The sequence below is a fragment of the Nycticebus coucang genome, chromosome X, assembly GCF_027406575.1.
Source record: "Nycticebus coucang isolate mNycCou1 chromosome X, mNycCou1.pri, whole genome shotgun sequence".
NCBI classification, from domain to species: domain Eukaryota; kingdom Metazoa; phylum Chordata; class Mammalia; order Primates; family Lorisidae; genus Nycticebus; species Nycticebus coucang.
In genome coordinates, this window is record NC_069804.1 from 158,071,394 (window position 1) to 158,091,374 (window position 19,981).

Here is a 19,981-nt window from a genome sequence, read left to right on the forward strand (position 1 = left end):
CTTTTTTTTATTTCTTTTTTTTTTTTTATTAAATCATAGCTGTGTACATAGATATCCAAACCAAGATCATTTCCACTTATATAACTGAAAGGTGTCACTAACACTTGGACAAAAGAAATTTGGGAAAAGGACAAGGCACCTTTTTTGCTTACTTGAATGCCCACATCAGCATTTCCTGAAAACAGAGTATAATAATGGGGCTCCTGAGAGAAAAATTCAAGAAATAGGCACTGGTACTGATTAAATGAGGGTGAATTCACCTTTATTACTTTCGTGTAAACTCAGTAATTCTAACTAAAACCCAACAAATGTGGTCCCTTCCCTAATATTCTTAGGGAAGTGTTTTTCATCAATGGAAGGGAATAATAATCTATTTACCAAATGTAGGCACCTTATAGACTGAAGCCAGGTCTTACTCCAGTCTCAGTATCTGCTAGAAATTAGCATATTTATTTACCTTCCAATCCAATATCACCTGACACACAGTAGGCATCCAATAAATGTTTGCTGAATAAACCAGCATATTATTTGTTTGCAATTGTCTACTGCTGAGAATACTTCCAAAATGGTTGCATAAATAGGTTAACTATTACGCTGGCAGTTTTTTAAAAGTTTGATTAGCAAACTCTTTATTTCTTACATAAGACTAATTTTTACAGTCCTAAATAATATGGATAGGAATTTAAGAGATTTTCCATGTGCCAAAGGAAGAAGTTCCATTTCCCTTTATAGATACCAGACAGAACTTTTCCAGACCTCATTCTGTGTAACTGAACACTTTCATGTGGCAACCAAACATTCCAAAGTGCCTAAGTTGTCTGAGTGTCATAACAGAAAACAGCTGGGGACACAATGTTAGAATGACCGGAGTCTACACCATATTTGCATTCCCTTTAGCACATTCCAGATGCCACAGCTATAAGACAGGTGTGTCCTGCTACCCTATTTTTCTCTCAAAGAGCACCTGGAGCCAGTCTAGAAAATAAACCAAGAAGTTTACTGCCAACGATTAGAGGTGAAATGACTAAAATTTCTGATTCTACAATTAGGAAAACATGATGAGACATATGTAATTGCACTTTGAGGGGCAATGGGAAAGACTATGATACTGGAGCTGCTCTGAAAAGTCCAGAAGGTGTGATTCTTCTATACTTTCGGGAATAACAGGGGAATCTACAAAAGGGAAATAACTCTATAAAATAGACTTGATGAGAAAGAACATAGCATAAACAATGTTAAAATACATGAGAAAACATCTGTAACACTGTTAACAAAAAAAGTATTAATTTCTATGACATGAAAAAAACCTTTACAAGTCCATAAAAAAAAAAAAAACAGAAAGAAAAATGGGTAAGGGATATTACAAATGACTGATAAAAGAAACACAGAGAGCTAGTAAACATATTTGAAAAATATGTGTAAATCCACTGTTCACCAGAGAAATGCAAAGCAATAAGGAGCTGTCATTTTTGACCTGTCAAATTGGCAAAAATTCACAGGACTGATGATCTCGTGTGCTGGCAAGAAGACAGGGAATGACTCTTTCAAATACCAGGGTTGGGAGTGTGACTTAGGAAAGCCTTCGCAGAAGTCATCATGGTGTTATTAGTCATCAAAATGTACAAAGCCCTTAACCCTTCCACTCTGCAATCTTCTTGGACCCTATTCTAGAGTAATACCTGCTCACACAAACAACGAAGCACGCTTGTGGCTGTTCAATGCAGCTCTGTTTGTGGTGGCAGCAAATACACAGGAATAATCTAAATATCCACCAACAAGAGGATCCCAATAGTCAATTTCTCACTCCCTGATATGGCCCATGGGGCAGTTACTTAAAAGGGGGAGAAAAAGTCAGAATAGAAATTATCTTTGTGGGGGAGAGATTGGAAAATGTCACAAGAGTCTTCAGGGCTGCCAGAAATATCTGCGTGTGCTTGTTACTTGAGTGTGCTATTTGTTAAAGTTCATTGTCATACACATATGATTGGTGTACTTTTATGTACTTCAATAAAATTATTTTTAAATTAAAAAACAGACAACCAAAAACGAAATTTGGGAGACCACATGCTTTAGTAGTGGAAAGAAGACTGTACAGGAAGAAGTTCTGAGTTCCAGCTCCTTTCTGCCCAAAGTAGCTTGGGTCTTTGAACAAGTCACTTAGGCTGAATCATATTTGAGTTTCCTTACCTATAAAAACAGACATAATTTATTGTGCTTAATGATAGAGGGATTGGTGTGCTCCCACTTAATGGGCACAATGTAAGTTCCGAATATAGCGCAACTTTTGGGTGTGGGACACAACTACAAGACAGACTCTACCTACCAAATGCAAATATTGTAACCTAGTTGTTTGTACCTTCACATTAATCTTAAATTAAAAAAAATACAAAAAATAAAGATAGAGAACTGGACCAGATGATTTTAGTACCTTTTCATTTCATAGTCTTTATGACTCTTCAGTCCCTACCAGTTCTGGATAATATACCTCCATTAAAGTTTTTGGATCTATCTCCTCTTTTCCATCCCTATTCCCATAACACTGATTCATATTTCACTTCTCCGGGCTATTTCAAAAATCTTTAACTCTCTGCATCTCCAGTTTTGCTCCTTTACAATCCATGATAAAGACACTTTGGTTTGAGTATCTTCTGAAATTACAGCTCAGATCATGTCACTACCTTCTTCAGAAACCATTAAAAGCAGTGGGGCATAGTGCAAAGTGCATTGGGCTGACTGTCATCTAAAAACCTGGGTTTGAGTATTTGCTGGCTGTCTATTCTTGTGTAAGACAGTGAACCTCTGAATCTCATGTGTAAAATGAGAGTACAAATACGACTTTCTTCACAAAGCTATGGTAAACAGATTTTCACCTGTTGGGGTGTCGAGTCCTAAGTCGCCACAACTTCATTAACTAAGGGCCCAGAGGGAAGGAAGATAATTAGGTTCCTTAGCTACCACAACTTGACTCAAACACTTCTGGCAGTCTGAGCTGCAACACAAGGCTTTCCAATTGACTAACTGGTCGTTTGACAGGACAAAAAGTGAAAGGCATCTCTGTCTTTATAGGCTATGCCACAGAGAGAGTGGCACCCCACAGCAAAGGACAACAGTCTTAATTGATGACAAGCCCCAGCCCGGAAGATCTTTAGTCCTCTCTGCACACACCTAATGTGATAAGAACCACTAGACCCAGCACAAAATCAAGAGAAGCTGAAATCGTGTGGTTACCTTGCTGAGATAATTTGGAATGTATTAGTCAATGTTTCTCAGGCTGTTCATCCTAGATTAGGGTAGTTAAGAAGGGGGATAAAAAAGGCCAGATTAGAAAATAGTTTGCCAGAAGAACCACTATATTTATATGAGATGATATTTGAATCAGTATCTGAAAACAATATGTAGTTACGACTTGTTGCCTGCTCAGACTTTATGCCAAGTTCTGAAACAAACTGAGCACTTAGCATTCATCTCAGAGGGAAAGTCTGGTCCCTTGGTTTGTCACACACATCTCTCAAACACTCTTGCCAGATACAAAGGCCACTCATGCTGGAGATACCCTTCATATTATAAGACTTACACAATCTCCAGGCAATAATCTTGGGGAAAGGCCTATTTTCAACTTGGTCTGTTCTCTTTCCAATGAAATAAACTAAGCATCTTCTGAAATTTTACCTACTTCTCCCAAAGCTTCCTTGATTATCAAGAGGAAAGGAGATGGCTTCTTTAGCCTCACTCTTATCTGACATGGAATTTCATGAAATGCCTACACCTTTCATCCCAATTGTGCACTTGCACTCAATTTTCTACTTGGCATAGTGCCCAGCACATAATAGTCACTCAGAAAATATTTGCTCTTATTTACTAGGTATTCACTATGAATAGTCTCTCTTGTATAGTATTCAGCATAATTGAAATAATTCATTATTTATATAGTTATTTGCTTAATAACTGGCTTCCTAACTATACTGTGAACATCACAAGGCCAGGATTGACATCTGTCTTCTTCACAGCTTATTGGGGTAGCTTAATGTCTACCACGGTGCCTCACAGTTATTAAGACTAAGTAAATATTTACTGAACAAAAGAATAGTTTGCTCTGAAAAAGACAGGCGCACAGCCTACAGACATATGAAAAAAAAGCTCATCATTCTTAATCATCAGAGAAATGCAAATCAAAACTACTTTGAGATATCATCTAACTCCAGTAAGATTAGCCCACATCACAAAATCCCAAAACCAGAGATGTTGGCGGGGATGTGGAGAAAAGGGAACACTTCGACACTGCTGGTGGGAATGCACACTAGTATGTTCCTTTTGGAAAGATGTTTGGAGAACACTTAGAGATCTAAAAATAGACCTGCCATTTGATCCTACAATTCCTCTACTAGGTATATATCCAGAAGACCCCAAATCACATTATAACAAAGATATTTGTACCAGAATGTTTATTGCAGCCCAATTCATAATTGCTAAGTCATAGAAGAAGCCCAAGTGCCCATCGACCCACAAATGGATTAATAAATTGTGGTATACGTACACCATGAAATATTATGCAGCCTTAAAGAAAGATGTTCATGTTTACATGGATGGAGCTGGAACATATTCTTCTTAGCAAAGTATCTCAAGAATGGAAGAAAAAGTATCCAATGTACTCAGCCCTACTACGAAATCAATTTATAGCTTTCATATGAAAACCCAATTATAGCCCAAGAATATGGGGAAAGGGGAGGAGGATGGGGGAGAGGGGGAAATTGGTAGGACCGCACCTATGGTGCATCGTACAAGGGTACATGTGAAACTTAATGTAGAATATAAATGTCTTAACATAATAACTAAGAAAATGCCATGAAGGCTATGTTAACCAGTTTGATGAAAATATTTCAAATTGTATACAAAACCAGCATATTATACCCCATGATTTCATTAATGTACACAGCTATGATTTAATAAAAAGAAAAACACTTTGTACTAAGCACTGTTTATCTCCTACTGAATCCTAAAAATACCCTATATACTTGGTATTATTATCTCTATTTTGTAGGTGAGGAAACTAGGCTCAAAGAGTGCAATAGCTTTAGTGTGTAAGAGCCAGGATTCCGAACACATTCTCTTAACAACTGTTACTCTGCCTCCTTCTTTTAAGTCTGGGTCTACCATTTACTAGTTGAAGCTCAGGAAAGTTTGTTTCCTGTTTTCCAAGCCTCAGTTTTTTAAAAACTGTAAACAATGGAGGGAACGGTGTCTATCTTATAGATTTTTTTAAGTTTGCTTGAGTCTGAATATGTATAGCACTTGGTCATAGTGGTTGGCATATAATCAGTATTTTAAAAAAGCTTCTGCTGCTGTTACTGTTGCTGTTGAATCAAATATTCAGAAGAAAATGACCGTGGGTAGGGAATGCTACCTGCTGAAACCTGCCACCTCCACCCAAATTTGTACACTTTGTTTCTTCAATTAAGTATATCACCGATGGCTTTATGTATTTCTCATCAACTCTCACCACATTCCATAAAACAGCTTACATGTGAAAGTTGCTTTTGCTTAAAATTCAAATGTAGAATCAGCAAAATATTTTTAAATGAATTCTACTACATAAGCAATTGCTCAATGTCAAATACTACGACCTACTTGGCTTAAATTGAATAGCTCACATTATGGAGAATATTGAAGACTAGAAAAAGAAAATACCAAGTCTGTTCCCTAGCCCACGACAAGAGAGAATTTCATCACCCTGGGTTTTTATTTCTATAGATAATAAATAGACATCAGGAAATAGAGTGGAACAAGAGGAAATTGCAAATTAAGTGGTCTCTTCTTTCTGTGCAGAGATACCTAGAGAGGTCAACATTCACACAATCCCTTTGTTTACTGTCTTTTGGTCTACTCCTTCCCTGTCACTTCCGTCACTTCGGTTTTTAACAGAAGACTCTACACACATTCTGTCACAGACTACAAACATCCAACATTCTGAAACACAGTAGCCTCGGTACATGCAGTTCCTCTGATACCATAAAATTAGCTGCACTGGTTCTGAAGCCTGGCTGCATACTGGAATCATCTGGAGTACTCTTACATACCACTGACACCTGCCCCCATCTCCATTCAGTTGATTTTAGACACTGATTTTAGATTTCCCTAGGTTTGAATCTCACCTCCTCTTCTTATTATTTGGACAAACTACTATTTGGACATTTAGCCTCTGTGTTTAGATTTCCTTATCTGCAAAGTGAGGATAATAATTGTATTTACCTCAAAGGGTTGCTGTGAAAATCAAAGAAGTTAACACATTTGAAATACTTATAACTATCTGGCACACAGGTGTTCCATAGGTATTAGCTGTTATTATTAGCAATAAAACAGTATTTTAATTGCTGTACTTTGGTGTCATGGAAGAGATGGGAAGATTTACAGAGCTTGCAACCACATGTGAATGACAACGCTGAAATGACAGCAGAAGTGTTCCTTGTTGAAAATTCATGAAAATGATATCTCTTCAGTCAGTGTGAGGTAATATTTTAAGGATATATTAGATGATAGGAGGTTGATTCATTTGCTTTTTTGTCTTGATTTTATACCTTGAGAAGTAAAAATCTAAATGTAACATATGAACCTATTTATTTATACCAGTGAATTTTCAACCAGTGTGCTGTGAAAATTTTTAAAGATCATTAATTAAATTATTTTTCAAAGATGTTAAAAAAAAGATGTTCAAAGCACAGTAAGTATATATATTTTTTTACTCTTTCTTTTTATCAACATAAGTGTGCTGTGGAAGGCCTTTTTTAAATTAAAAAATATTTTATTGCCTCTGGGTGACATTTTAATTTATATTGACATTTATATGCATATACACATATGATGTGTGTGTGTGTGTGTGTGTGAGGCAGAAGTTTAACTATAGGCTCAACTGTGCTGTGATATAAAAAATGTTGAATAACCCTTATTTATACCATTATTATGGACTGTTATTGCCAGTTTATCTGGTATAAAAACACCTCAGGGATAGGACTTGGAAAAATCAAAAGTCATGTTAATCTTAAAATAAACAGTGATGTTGAAGGTTGTAGGGATTCTTGTCCCACTTGTCACCATTCCACAGGGAGGAGGAAATTTCCACTATGTTTGTGAATGGGGACAGAAAGTACTGTAGAAACTTCTCAGGATTGATTTATCTGATGGGTAAGATTCGAATAAAGATAAGTGCTCATTCATGGCCTATCCTGTGCATTCCGGCTCTCAGGTCCAAATGCCTTCCAATTGAGATGATTCCCTTTCTCTGATAAAGTGAGCAGAGCCTAGTCAGGGCATAGGCACTCATTGTCTTCTAGAGGCAGGCCCATAGGCCCACTTTGCTCTTTATTTCTAGCTTCCACCGAAATGTGACACAGGTCATCACTTTCAATAGCACCAGCACTGTGCAGACTCAAGTCTTCTCCACAGGTGGGTATCAAGGTATGCTTTTGGAGCTGGAGGTGGTAGGAATCCCACTAGTCTTAGGCACAAGCCATCTTCAATCCAGTTTTACTTATAATAAGGCTCCTACCGTATTTGGTCCCTCACAGGGATTTTTGTGCTTTTTTTTCAGTTTGACTCAGAACTGGAAGGAGAAAAGCAGTGTGGCTATTTCATGCTTTCAAGTCCTAACAAGCAGAGCAGTAACCATAAAAGTATTAGCTGACAGATTTCAAAACACTTTTCCCATTAAAGAGATGTGGAAACTAAGGCTTAGAAATTGCTTCTGTGATTTTCCCAAGGTCAAAAGGCTAATAATAAGTGGTAAATACAGTACGAGACCTGCAGTCTTCAGACTGAGTGTGCTCATTTCTCTTATTAAGGTCAGGGAGGACTTTTCAGGCCCCAAAGGCAAGGATGACAGTTGCTTTGAGCACATAACTAAGCTAACAAGACAAAAACCCTCCCCAAACCTAAGACTCCTCTCATTTTGAAATTGTGTTTTTCTCACCTAAAACTTGTTTTTTCCAGACAAATCTTTGCCTCAAATCCAAAAATTGGAACACATCCTCTAGACAAAATCATGCAACAAAGTCACAACAAAACAGAAAATGTCACCCAGAATCACAACAAAACATAACATTTTATAAAACTATAAAATGTTTTCCTATCTGGATGGAGTGGCTTAAAGGGTGGGCTTGGATGGGGGATATAAACTGTCCCCTGCCAAGTAAGCAGATGCCACAAAGAGTTTCTTCTGTGATTTGCTGAGTTGCCTGAGTTCAGCTCTACACAAGCAATTCCCTCATAGGTGTTTCCCAGTCTCAAACTCCTTTCTATCTCGAGCAGAAAGGGCCCTTTCCTGTGTACAGCCAGAATAGATATGCGGCCTCATATACGTCTGGGTTAGCTTGCTACAAATCTCATAATACTGTTAGCATAGGAGAAGTCAACACTTCTAGGTTATTGATAAGCTTTCTACAGTAAAACTGAATCAAGCATGTGCCACCGCCGTAGCCAATTTGAAATGATTACATGGGTCAGGTAATAACTAGTTCTCATTTTGCCATGAATTAATTAACCATTTGACTTTAGACAAGTTCCTTCTCTGGGACTCGGTTTCTTCATTTGCAAAAATGGCAGTTAGGTGGGGTTGCCTCCAACTCTAAAATACTAGGAGAGGTGGGGAACCTGCAACCTTCAAGGCCACATGTGACCCTTTAGATCCCTACGTGCGGCCCCTCAACCAAATCCATCTTTCACTGAACAAATCCTTTTAATAAAGGATTATTAAAGGACTTGTTCCATAAAATTTGGATTCAGTCAAAAGGCTACACTCAAGGATCCAGAAGGCCACAGGTTCCCCACCCCTGCCTGACTTCCACTTTGTGTCTGCCGAGAGAAGAACTCTTAAAGACTTAAGTACAATGAAGTTACAAAGTCATTCCAAAGCTATTCCAATAATTGGGGTGACCTAAGAGAGATGTATTTGCATTTTTCAATCCTGCCTCTTTTGTGCCACCCTCAGTCTCCCCTCTCCCAGACAGTCCTTGAAGATAAAAATTTCACACTGAGTTTCTATCAGACCTGAGAAAGAAAGAAGTCAGCTTACTTTTTTTGATCCTCTAGTTATTGATAATGATTTTATTTCTTGAAACTGAAATCAGATAAAAATGTCTAAAGGACTAAAGAAATGGAGTAGGGCTATTAGTCTACCTTTTTTTTTCTTATTTTAATTCTATCTGAAGGAACAATAGGCTCTTCTTGCCTTTGGCAATCTAATAATTCAGCTGACATGCTAGAAATATCACACACCAAGATATAAAATGGTGGCATTTTCTTTCTTTAAAACAATCAATGCTTTCATTTGTGGGCTTCAAAGCACATGTGAAATAAAAGGCTCAGCCCTGTGAGTCTGAGGTAAATCAAAGGGCGTTAAGTGTCATTGAAAAGTTTCCTGGTTCATAGCCCTTCTACGTAAAAAAGGAAACAAAAGTACTCCAGGCAAATGAATGTTCATCTCATTTTTATATTTCTCTTCTAAGTGAGCTTAAACAACTTCTCTGACAACTCAGTTTTACAGACTTCTTTCTTATATCTAACTGAATCTCTTCTTACTACTCTTATTAATATAGCCTTGGTAGTGCTAGAACTGTCTTTATAAAGTTAAGTCTCATTTGACTCCCAGAAATTCTAAAGGAAACCTTGAGAATTGAGTTAGGAGGTCTATGATCAAGGCTAAATACTTTCTGGAGGTCCTTATCTTAATATAACATTCCTGGTGATACTAGTCCGCCTTGGGCAAAGCCATTTCTCTTTTCTGGTTTTTAGTACCTCATCTGTAAAATGCAATAAGTATGAAAATACATTAAAGGAAAAAGAATCATCATACTGATACAAATTATTATTGATTTGAAGGGTCTTCCTGGAGATCTTGAATACCTGGGATTTAATTATTCTTGCAAAAGGAAAACGGTTGAAGATCCCTCTTTTCATACTGAACTATTCATTACTCACATGAACTTTGGCAATACGACTCAGTACTGGGTATCATGTATTTAAGCACAAATCTATCTTTCAACATAGGCCTATTGAGAAAAGACAATGGAAATAGGACTACATCCACATATGAATGCTCACTCTGGTACCATAATTATTCTCCATCAGTTGCCTACTTTTCTAGAGACAGAACTGACACTTGAATATCAGTATACCATGATGGTGCTTAAAATAATGCATTCCATTTTAGTCACTATCTGATTGGCCTTGTTGACTCATGGATTCTTCCACTTTAGTGAAAGTATTTGATGAAAGGGTTCATATTTGCTTCTACATATCCAAATGGTTCTCAAACCAGGAGGCAGATGGTGTCTTTGGGAAAGGAACTTGGCTTTATGATTTTACATGGGTTTAACAATCTACTCTTTTGCCATAGAGTACCATCTGAATAAGTAGATGTACTGCTAGCTTAGATAATTTGTGTAGTTGCAGCATCATTGAGGAGATATTTCCTTGAGGAAAAGGTAAAATTTGAAAGCGAACATACTCTGAAGAATTCTGACCTCACTTTAGGATAAAAGTTACATAGCAGCCAGATCCACAAAGAAGGAGTTTATGGTCAGATATGGCAGTAATATCTAATCCAGATTACTGATCTACTTCATAGACAGTTGAGGCAGGATACCCAAACTTTACCTATCACTTTCCCTTGGGCACTTATGAAATTTCATCTGGTAATGAGGCAAGGATTCCATTAGGGCCAAATATTCTTTACACATGCACCTAGATTTGATTTGTGACTGCTCGAGTTTGACCTTTCAAGACAAGTGAGCCTGTGATCAACATTAGATACCAAATACCCAGTCTTGTGCAAAGTTCTACTCAGAGATTGACAAGAAAAAGATAAAAAACACAAAGGCAAAGAGAAAGCAATTCTTCAGTCAAATAGATGATCAATCAATAAATAGTTCTTGAGCATCGATTCTCTGCAAGATACCAAATCTGCTAAAATACATAAGTCAGGGGCCCTTCTCACAAAAGGCAGATGACTGAGTTGTAAGACTAAGACATACATGTGTAAACACACAAGCAATAGTTTAAGGGTCCGTAATCAGTGTCAAGTGATTCACGTGAATATAATGACCAAGGGATTTCAGAAGTACGAGAGAATACTTCTAATTAGGCTTCCTGGAGAAAATAAGACTTGTCCTAGGCACTAGGACAAGATTTTGACAGGTGAAAGAAGAACTTACAAGACAGGGGAAATGACTGGCATAATTTAGGTACTGAGGTAGGTAAGCACAATGCCTCTGAAGAAAAGTAGTAGATCAATTTGGCTGAAATAAAAGACTCATTTTGTGGAATAGCAGAAAAGAAAAATCTGAAAACAGGAACCATGAGATCTCAGAGCCTGAAGAGATCCTACAGAATATCATCAAATCCAGGCTCTGATCACCTTATTGTAATCAATTTTTCACACAAACACAGTTTTCCCTAGTCTGCCACCAATGTTTAAAATGCATTTTAGTAAAGGGCTTAGATTCCTAATATTTACAGACATAATAATGACTGCATAGTAGTTAGAAATAGGCTTTGGAGTTGCATGCCTGGCTAAATTGCTTGCTAGATGTTCAATCTTGGGTAAGTTTAACCTTTACTTCTTCATATATAATTGTGGATAATAGTAAGCTCATAGTTGGGGGAGAAAAAAAGGAGAAAGAAGGCTTGAAGGATACAGAAAAGGAAGAACAACCTACAAAGTATATTGTCGAGAAAGACGAAAGTAGACAGAATTGAAGGAAGGGGGATTGTTAATAGCATCGAAAGAAACAAAGAAGTCAAGGTGGTTGAGACCTGTCAAAAGGCCACTGAAATTGACAATTTGGAGGTCACTGGTGACCTTTAATAAATTGTTTTTGGTATAAAAAAAAGAGAGACAGTTTGTAGAAAAGGTATGAGGTAGGACAGATGGGAAAGGAAGGAAAAAAGAATGTGTATAAGGACTGGAGCTGCCAGCAAAGATCCAGCCCTCATTTGCCAAAGAAGAAGGAGAGAGATGGCTTTGACTCAGTTGTATTACACAGTGGGATGATGCAACAGGTGATGTGTATCTAGCGTGAAAGTGAAATGGCTGGTAGCTGCTATCTAGCTTCCTTCCTTGTCATGATGCAGGGAACAGTGACAAAGGAGAGGGAAGTTCCTATTCAAAAAGCACCTTCCCTCATCCATTTGTCTAGCACTGTAGAGGAAGAAAATAATATTTATAAAGCAATCTGCCCATTTACAACATCACAAGATCACAGCTAAACAATTTCCAGAGATGCCCTGTATAGAAAAACCTCATTAATTTGTACTACATTAATTTGGAATTTGTGGTATTTTAACCTGAGCTGGAGTTACCTTTGTCCTACCTACAAAGAAAGGGTTCACTAAGCAAACAGCAAGATTTCAAGAGAGCTAATTTAGCCTGCCAGGGTTTATTTCACCTATTTTAAAGAACATACTGTTTTTTAAGAACTTCAGCATATTCATTTTTGAATGCAAATTGTTCTGCTAATTATAGATTAGCATTATCTACTGTTAAAATCCTATATCTGCAAGTAACTTTGCACTCAGTGAATATGCTCATTAGAAATAAAACTGCAATTCTTTAAAGTTAGTTCACAATTCAGATTAATGCATACCCCTTCTTCCTACCTTCATGAGATAACCATAATTCCATAGATATTACTCTAAACTAGCACATCGCTTAACATGAATACAATGGAAAAACTAGTAATTGATCAAAAAAGGCCCCAGAGCAGCCAAAATAGATATTTGAAAGTTGATGCCCTAAATCTCCTGCATTCTATCCATGGCAGATTCCACTTACAGCTGATTCAACTCTTACTTATTTTACTAATCTGGCATATCAACTTGGAGAGCTGGCTACTTTTTTTTAAGTTCATAACAGGAGAAAAGAGGTTGCTACATGAAGGGATATTAAGAGGAATAAGAAGTGACTGGAGACTGTAGAAAACAGAGAATACATGTTTAAATGTGGCTGTAATAACTAAAAATCCACCAGTCTAGCAAAATTTGGCATACAGGTAAAAGGCCTCTATTACTAAGATAAACCCTGAGAATTAGGCCCCTAAATGATCAAGTTCAAATTATGTTCCACATATGCCTTTAAAGGGCAGATGATTTTACACACACACATACAATTTGTACACATAATGGTTAACCAAAAAAAGTGAAATACATTAATGCTTAAAAAGACGAATTTCATAATATTATCATATAATGACAATGCTGATAAAATACTGGCAACACTTTAGTGATTACTGTGTGTAGACACAATGCTAAGTAAGCACTTTACCTATACTGTTTCAGTGAATTCTATAAAAATCTTAAGAGGTAAGCTTTAGTATCCCTTTTATTTTGCAATTGAAGAAAGTAAAACTGAGAGAGGTTAAGCAACTAACTCAAGGTCACAGAGAGAAACAGAGCCAGGATTAGAACTCAGGCCAGTTCCTTGGCTATGCAATATGCCTTTCCATGCTCCAGAGAATATAGCTCTCCAAGAATCACTTGTTACTTGAGGGCTTCACATAGCTAATGTTTTACTATATTTTCATTTTCCAAACTCACATTTAACAACTAACTTGATTTGTAAGCAGAAAGACCTAAGGTCTGAGAGTCAGCATACACCATTGCATGAGTAGAAAATAAAAGTAACAGTAAAAAATAAAACAAAATAAAAAAATAACTATGAACATATCTATTAGGCCCATCCCTAAAGCTCAGATAAGTCTCCATATACCAGGAATTCTGTTTCCAAGTGAACAGCTAAGCAACAAAGAGCTGAAATTTTAAGTATCAGATGATCAGTTAATATCTGGTTCCTATTATTTCATCACTCCTTTTGAAAAACATTAAAGTGAGACTAGGCCAATGGGACATAAGGAATGGAGAGGGGATTGCAAGGGAGGAGAAAAATTCAGATGGGCTATTATAGAGGGTTTAGGAGAATGTGTTTGGCAGCTGTTCTGAGAGATTTATAAGGGCATAAAACACACGTAGGCATAGTGTGTATTGGGGAAAACAGGGGTGGAGGCGGGGAGACGCAAATATATGCAGTTATCTGCATTAGAAGTAAAAGTGAGGATGGCCCACCACACGTATATATGAAGACAAATGTATAGTGAAACCATTCCCCTGTGCCATTCCTTCTACCTAAATTGCTGCTCTTTGCTTGTCTCCTCTTGTCTCAAGCCTAGCCATTCTTCAAGGATCAGCTAAAAGTGTCACTTTTGCCATGAAGCCTCCCATGGTCCCTAAGGCGAAATTAGTCTTCATTTATGCTCCCATAGGTTTTTTTCCTTTTACACGTTCACCACAGCATTATTAAAGTTATTCACATATGTGTCTTTTCTCCTTCCTCAATCCTGTTACGAGTTGCTTGAGGGAAGGGGACTCTCTTGTTTTTGTAGTTCCTACCAGTCCTAGCACAGTATGTGACTTGCCACGTACCAGCCTCTGGGATAATGTTGACTCAGTAGCACTGACTTCATGTAGTGCACGATCACCTAGCTTACCTGAAGGAGTATTTGTTCTCTTTCTTTTCTTGCTTGATTCCCCTCCATTCTCAATGAGGCCTTCTGTGACCAGAGGGCCACTGGCACTACCAAACTGCAGGGGTTCGTTGTTGTTGGCAGGGTCAAAGGGCAGCTGGTTCAATCCTAAAGAAGAAAAAGAAAGCCAAAGTCCAGACTCCATTAAGGACTTGGATGGTCTCCAGATTTTATTATATGTGCCACTAGTGGAAAACCTTTTAAATATTAAGAGCACAGGTAGGAGTAATGAGTGAATTCCTTAAAGACAGTTGCTCTCTGTAATTGTTACAGATCTTGTTGACAAGTACAGAATTAAAATATAAGATAGTGACTTTGTCATTTGTAAGATCCCTCCTGTTTTTGTGGCAACTTAACATTTCTAGGCACAAGCTAGCAATTGTCTTCTTCTTTATCCCTTAAAGAGGCAGCACACTCTTTAAATGTGACTGGGGTGGGACCCACTCTTCCTTTGAAAATGTTTGGCTTTGTATTTCTTGGATTATCTCCTGACATTTTTCCATTCGTTCATTATAAGGTTTCTTGAACTGATGCAGATATAATCATCAGACTATCCTGGGGTCAAAGACACTTCCAAAGATAATATAGAGGTTTCCAAAAATGAAAACCATGATTCAGTGGCAAGTGAGAAAAGGAAATAAAGATATCAAAATTGCAGTTTGGTTATTTAATAGTTGGAGTAATGGGGAGTTACAATCCAGGTTTGAGTAATGTTAATCTCGTTCTTTTCAAATAATGTTAGAAGTGTGGTCACTTTACTAGTCACTGCTATACCACAAAAAATAGCAAAAGACATTTTGTACTCTTCAAGTCTTACAAAGTTCAGTGGCGGGGCAACCAGAGATAGTTTCTTAGTCCTCAGGTAGTGGCACCTGGAGTTTCAAGTCTTTCAATTAAAACTTCATGAAATATGCAATCATTATTAAAGTCCAAAGTTAAGATGTCTCTTCGAAACCTTTTCACCACTGGTTTTCCAATCCTATTAAAAGGGTAATCAGGTTAGCCTGATATGGCTCACTGTTTAACCCCCAATTTTTATTCTTTATACTTTTTTATTTTTTTAATCTTTTCTTCTTCTATTTTTTTTTTTTTTCGAGACAGAGTCTTATTTGGTCACCCTGGGTAGAGTGCTGTGGTGTCATTATAGCTCACAGCAACCTCAAACTCCTGGGCTCAAAAGATTCTGGTGCTTCAGCCTTCCGAGTAGTGGGGACTACAGGCACCTGCCACAATGCCCGGCTATTTTTTTAGAAACTAGGTTTCACTCTTGCTCAGGCTGTTTTCGAACTCTGAGCTCAAGCCATCTACCTGCCTCGGCCTCCCAGAGTGCTAGGATTACAGGCGTGAGCCAACCGTGCCTGGCGATCTTTTCTTCTTCTTTTTTTTTTTTTTTTGAGACAGAGTTTTACTCTGTCGTCCTGGGTAGAGTGCTGTGGTGTCATCATAGCTCACAGCAACCTCAAACTCTTGGGCTCAAGCAATCCTCCTGCCTCAGCCTCCTGAGTAGCTGGGACTACAGGCACCCTCCATGATGGCTGGCTAGTGGCTAGTTTTTCTATTTTTAGTAGAGACAGGGTCTTGCTCCTGCTGAGGCTCGTCTTGAACTCCTGAGATCAAGTGATCCGCTTGCCTTGGCCTCCCAGAATTACAGACATGAGCAACCATGCCTGGTCTAACCCCCAATTTTTCTATGGCTTGAAGCTACACAATTGTTTTTTTTTTTTTTGTAGAGACAGAGTCTCACTTTGCCGCCCTCGGTAGAGTGCCATGACATCACAGGGCTCACAGCAACCTCCAGCTTTTGGGCTTACGTGCTTCTCTTGCCTCAGCCTCCTGAGCAGCTGGGACTACAGGCACCCGCCACAACACCCGGCTATTTTTTGGTTGCAGTTTGGCGGAGGCCGGGTTTGAACCCACTACCCTCGGTATATGGGGCCGGCGCCCTACTCAGTGAACCACAGGCGCCACCCTACACAATTCTTAAGGTAATGTAAATTGTCAATAAAAAATCTTGGAATCCAGTCAGGTAAAGGTCTGCATCAAGTTTCAGTAAAATGAATGCTAAGGTTCTAATAAAATGAGTTTTACATTATTGTTTTAAATGAAGAGTATCCCCTTGCTAATGTTTTCAGCCCACATAACAAGTACTATTTCTTCAGCAATCAACTCCACTTGGAACATCTCCATTAAATGTCTTCTGGGACTTGTCAAACATTTTTCTTTTACATCATGTGAGTAACTAAGTGAAAGAATAAAGCTTTCTTAACTGTTTACTGCATCATATGCATGTCCTATTAAATTCCTACCCTGACTTGAACTAAAGAAATAAATATCAATTGCTATATATTAAAAAATATTGAGATTATGACCATGACTATTTTGAAAGATTAGGTTTTTATATAATTTACAAGTAAAAATGTTTCTAGCACCTGAGTAGTCGTGGAATCAAATAAAGTTGGTGTACTACTCTGAAACTTTTTTTGGAATTTCTTTCCACATTATCATACTAATTAAACCAAGTTCCACAAAAAAATAGAATGGCACAGTGGAAAGGTCTCAACAGATTGGAGTCAAATCCTGGCTGTTCTTTGTGAGCTTTTTGGTAAATCATGTAATCTCTGTTAGTATTAATTTCATAATGCATAAAAAGGGAGTGATGACAATGTATAGGGCTGTTGCAAAGATAAATATATATTTATGAAAATTATCCTGAGTGAATTAAAACAAACTTTCCCTCTGTAAGCATGTAAGTTATTCTAAGGAAGAAACTTTCTCCTTTCTTTCATCTCTCTCTCTTTCTCCCCCTTATCCTCTCCCTCTGCTTTCTCTCTTTCTCTCCTCCCTCTCCCTCTTAGCATCATACTTTATACATACCAAGTATTGGATGAATGAATGAATTCTCAATAAAGTCGGGGTAGATGACTCATTCTATTAACTCACGTAATTAAAGACTTAGGAGCTGATAATCAAGAATTAATGTGATACCTTAAAAGTTCTGATGCTGATTATCAACATTATTTAAAATAATTAGATTTTAAATGCATCTCTATCATTTGAGTACTATAGTGCAGAATGGTAAAATCCTGATTAAAAGGAATGCTCAGGGATTAGGAGGTTCTGATTAATGAAGGTTAATCAGATAAGTCTTTTTTATTTCGTTTTGCTTTTTTTTTTTTTTTCCTAGAGACAGTGCTACCCAGGCTAGAGGGCAGTGGCACAATCATAATTCATTGCAACGCAGAACTCCTGGGTTCAAGCCATCCTTCTGCCTCAGCCTCCTGAGTAGCTGAGACTACAGATTCGTGCCATTGTGCCTAGGTTATTTTTTATTAAAAAATTTTTGTACAGATAGAGTATCGCTATGTTGCCCAGGCTGGTCTTGAACTCTTGGCCTCAAACAATCCTCCGGCTTCAGTCTCCCAAAGTGCTGGGATTATAGGAATAAGCCACTGTGCCTAGGCTTGTATTATATTGGAATATTTTGTAGAATAATATATTAGTCCATTTCTCTGCCTTATTAAGTAGATGACTGAGGATCTTACAGAGCTTTGGAGCCATGATTTATTAAAGGAGGCTAGTAACAGTACCTAACTCACAGTACTGCTAAAAATGTTAAATGAGATCATATATGTAAAGCACTCCGCATAATATCTAGCACATAGAAGATGCTTGATAAATATTAACTGCTACTATTATAATATTGAGCTTCCATTTTTAATTTCTAGAATTGTTCATGTATCTGTGAGGAGATTGGTCTGAATTTTCCATGATCTAAAGATATACCGTACTTTTCTCACTGAACTTTTTAATTGCTGTTTGTACCTTTTATTTGAAGTTGAAGAAATCCAGGAAAATAAATCTGGTCAGTTAAAAGTATTCAGTCCTAGACATTTGATTAGAATCATGTTTGCCCTTTATTTAGTCCCATATATGATAACTTTAGGGATTTAGGTCTTCTATTACTCATACTAATGTACAGATTGTTTTGGCATTGAAAGAGACAGAGATTTCAAGTGTTTTCTATGTATCCAACTCATATACAATCCATATATATGAAAATCCTGATAATTTAGTGCAACATTTCAGGAACTTATTTTTCAGAGGAAAATATCTTATGTGGAAGAGAGACGTCACTCAGTAAGATAATTTATTGAAAACAAATCCACATTTTATATTATCCATGACCCAGTATAGTCTACAAAGATTTGTAGTTTGAAAACAAGGGCTAGGGCGGCGCCTGTGGCTCAGTCGGTAGGGTGCCGGCCCCATATACCGAGGGTGGCAGGTTCAAACCCGGCCCCGTCCAAACTGTGACCGGAAAATAGCCGGGCGTTGTGGCGGGCGCCTGTAGTCCCAGCTACTGGGGAGGCTGAGGCAGGAGAATCGCTTAGGCCCAGGAGTTGGAGGTTGCTGTGAGCTGTGTGAGGCCACGGCACTCTACCGAGGGCCATAAAGTGAGACTCTGTCTCTACAAAAAAAAAAAAAAAAAAAGAAAGAAAGAAAGAAAACAAGGGCTATAGAGATAGCACAATCCTAAGACACCAGTACTTTCTAGCTCTTTCTGTTGTATTGTTTTATTCCTCCCCTACGACAGAAGCAAATAAACTGATAAATCAGTATAATAGGTACTCATAGGATCTTTTCTGTCATATATATATGATCAGAATGCTATTTTAAGTAAAATAGTCCCATTAAAATTATTAAATCCTAAAAAGAAAACCACCACTTTAGTTTTTCAGCTTTTAATCATAATCGTTTTTAATAGAATCACTGATACATTTGATATTTATCTACTTCTCTACGTATCTTTTTACATTTTAATATCAAAATATTTCAAGCATAAACAAGAGCAGACTAGGATAATAAACCACCACTTTAATTCCAAGAATTCTTATTGCTGAAATTTTAATTATGACATAAATGTAAAAATATCAGAAATAACCATATTATAATTCTCACCCAAATGATAGAATCTGTCTTTAAATCTCTTATGGAAGCAATTTTGACCATTTTCTACTAGGCATGATGAAATTGGAAAATGTTAAGTTTAGAAGAAACTTGTGAGTCAATCTAGTTCATTCCTTTATGCAAAGCAGGAATCTTATCTGTAGCCCAAATCCAGGGGGCACTTCTTAGCTTTGGGCTCATTCCTTGCTAGGCTCCTAGACATTCAGCTTATTTTCTTTACCTTTTAAAAACTACCATCTTTCAAGGTTCCTTTTTTCGCAAAAAACTGCCTGTGTATGTAGGATATATTTTGCTTAATTATCATCTTGCTTCTTATCCCTAAAATGAAAATATGGGATATTTAAGTTTTTAAGGATTCTAATGATAATCATTACAGGAAAACAAACAAAGGAGTAATGGACAACAAACAGAATAAAGTCAGAAATGTTCTAAAGACTTGCACATTTCTC

The 19,981-nt window shown here is 37.4% G+C and overlaps 1 protein-coding gene across 7 annotated transcripts in view; it reads right to left on the bottom strand.

Annotated features, from left to right (window-relative positions):
- ENOX2 (ecto-NOX disulfide-thiol exchanger 2) overlaps positions 1–19,981 on the bottom strand; it is a 333,450-nt gene that overhangs the window by 184,861 nt on the left and 128,608 nt on the right. For 4 of the 7 annotated variants that reach the window (XM_053580565.1, XM_053580564.1, XM_053580559.1 and 1 more), the window contains one exon: positions 14,529–14,672. The exons of the other annotated variants lie outside the window; for them this stretch is intronic. Coding sequence is in view for 2 of the 4 variants with exons in the window: in XM_053580559.1 (XP_053436534.1) it covers positions 14,529–14,672 (144 nt within the window). In the remaining 2 variants the exon portion in view is untranslated. The remainder of the gene's footprint in view (positions 1–14,528; positions 14,673–19,981) is intronic. 7 annotated transcript variants of the gene reach the window in all.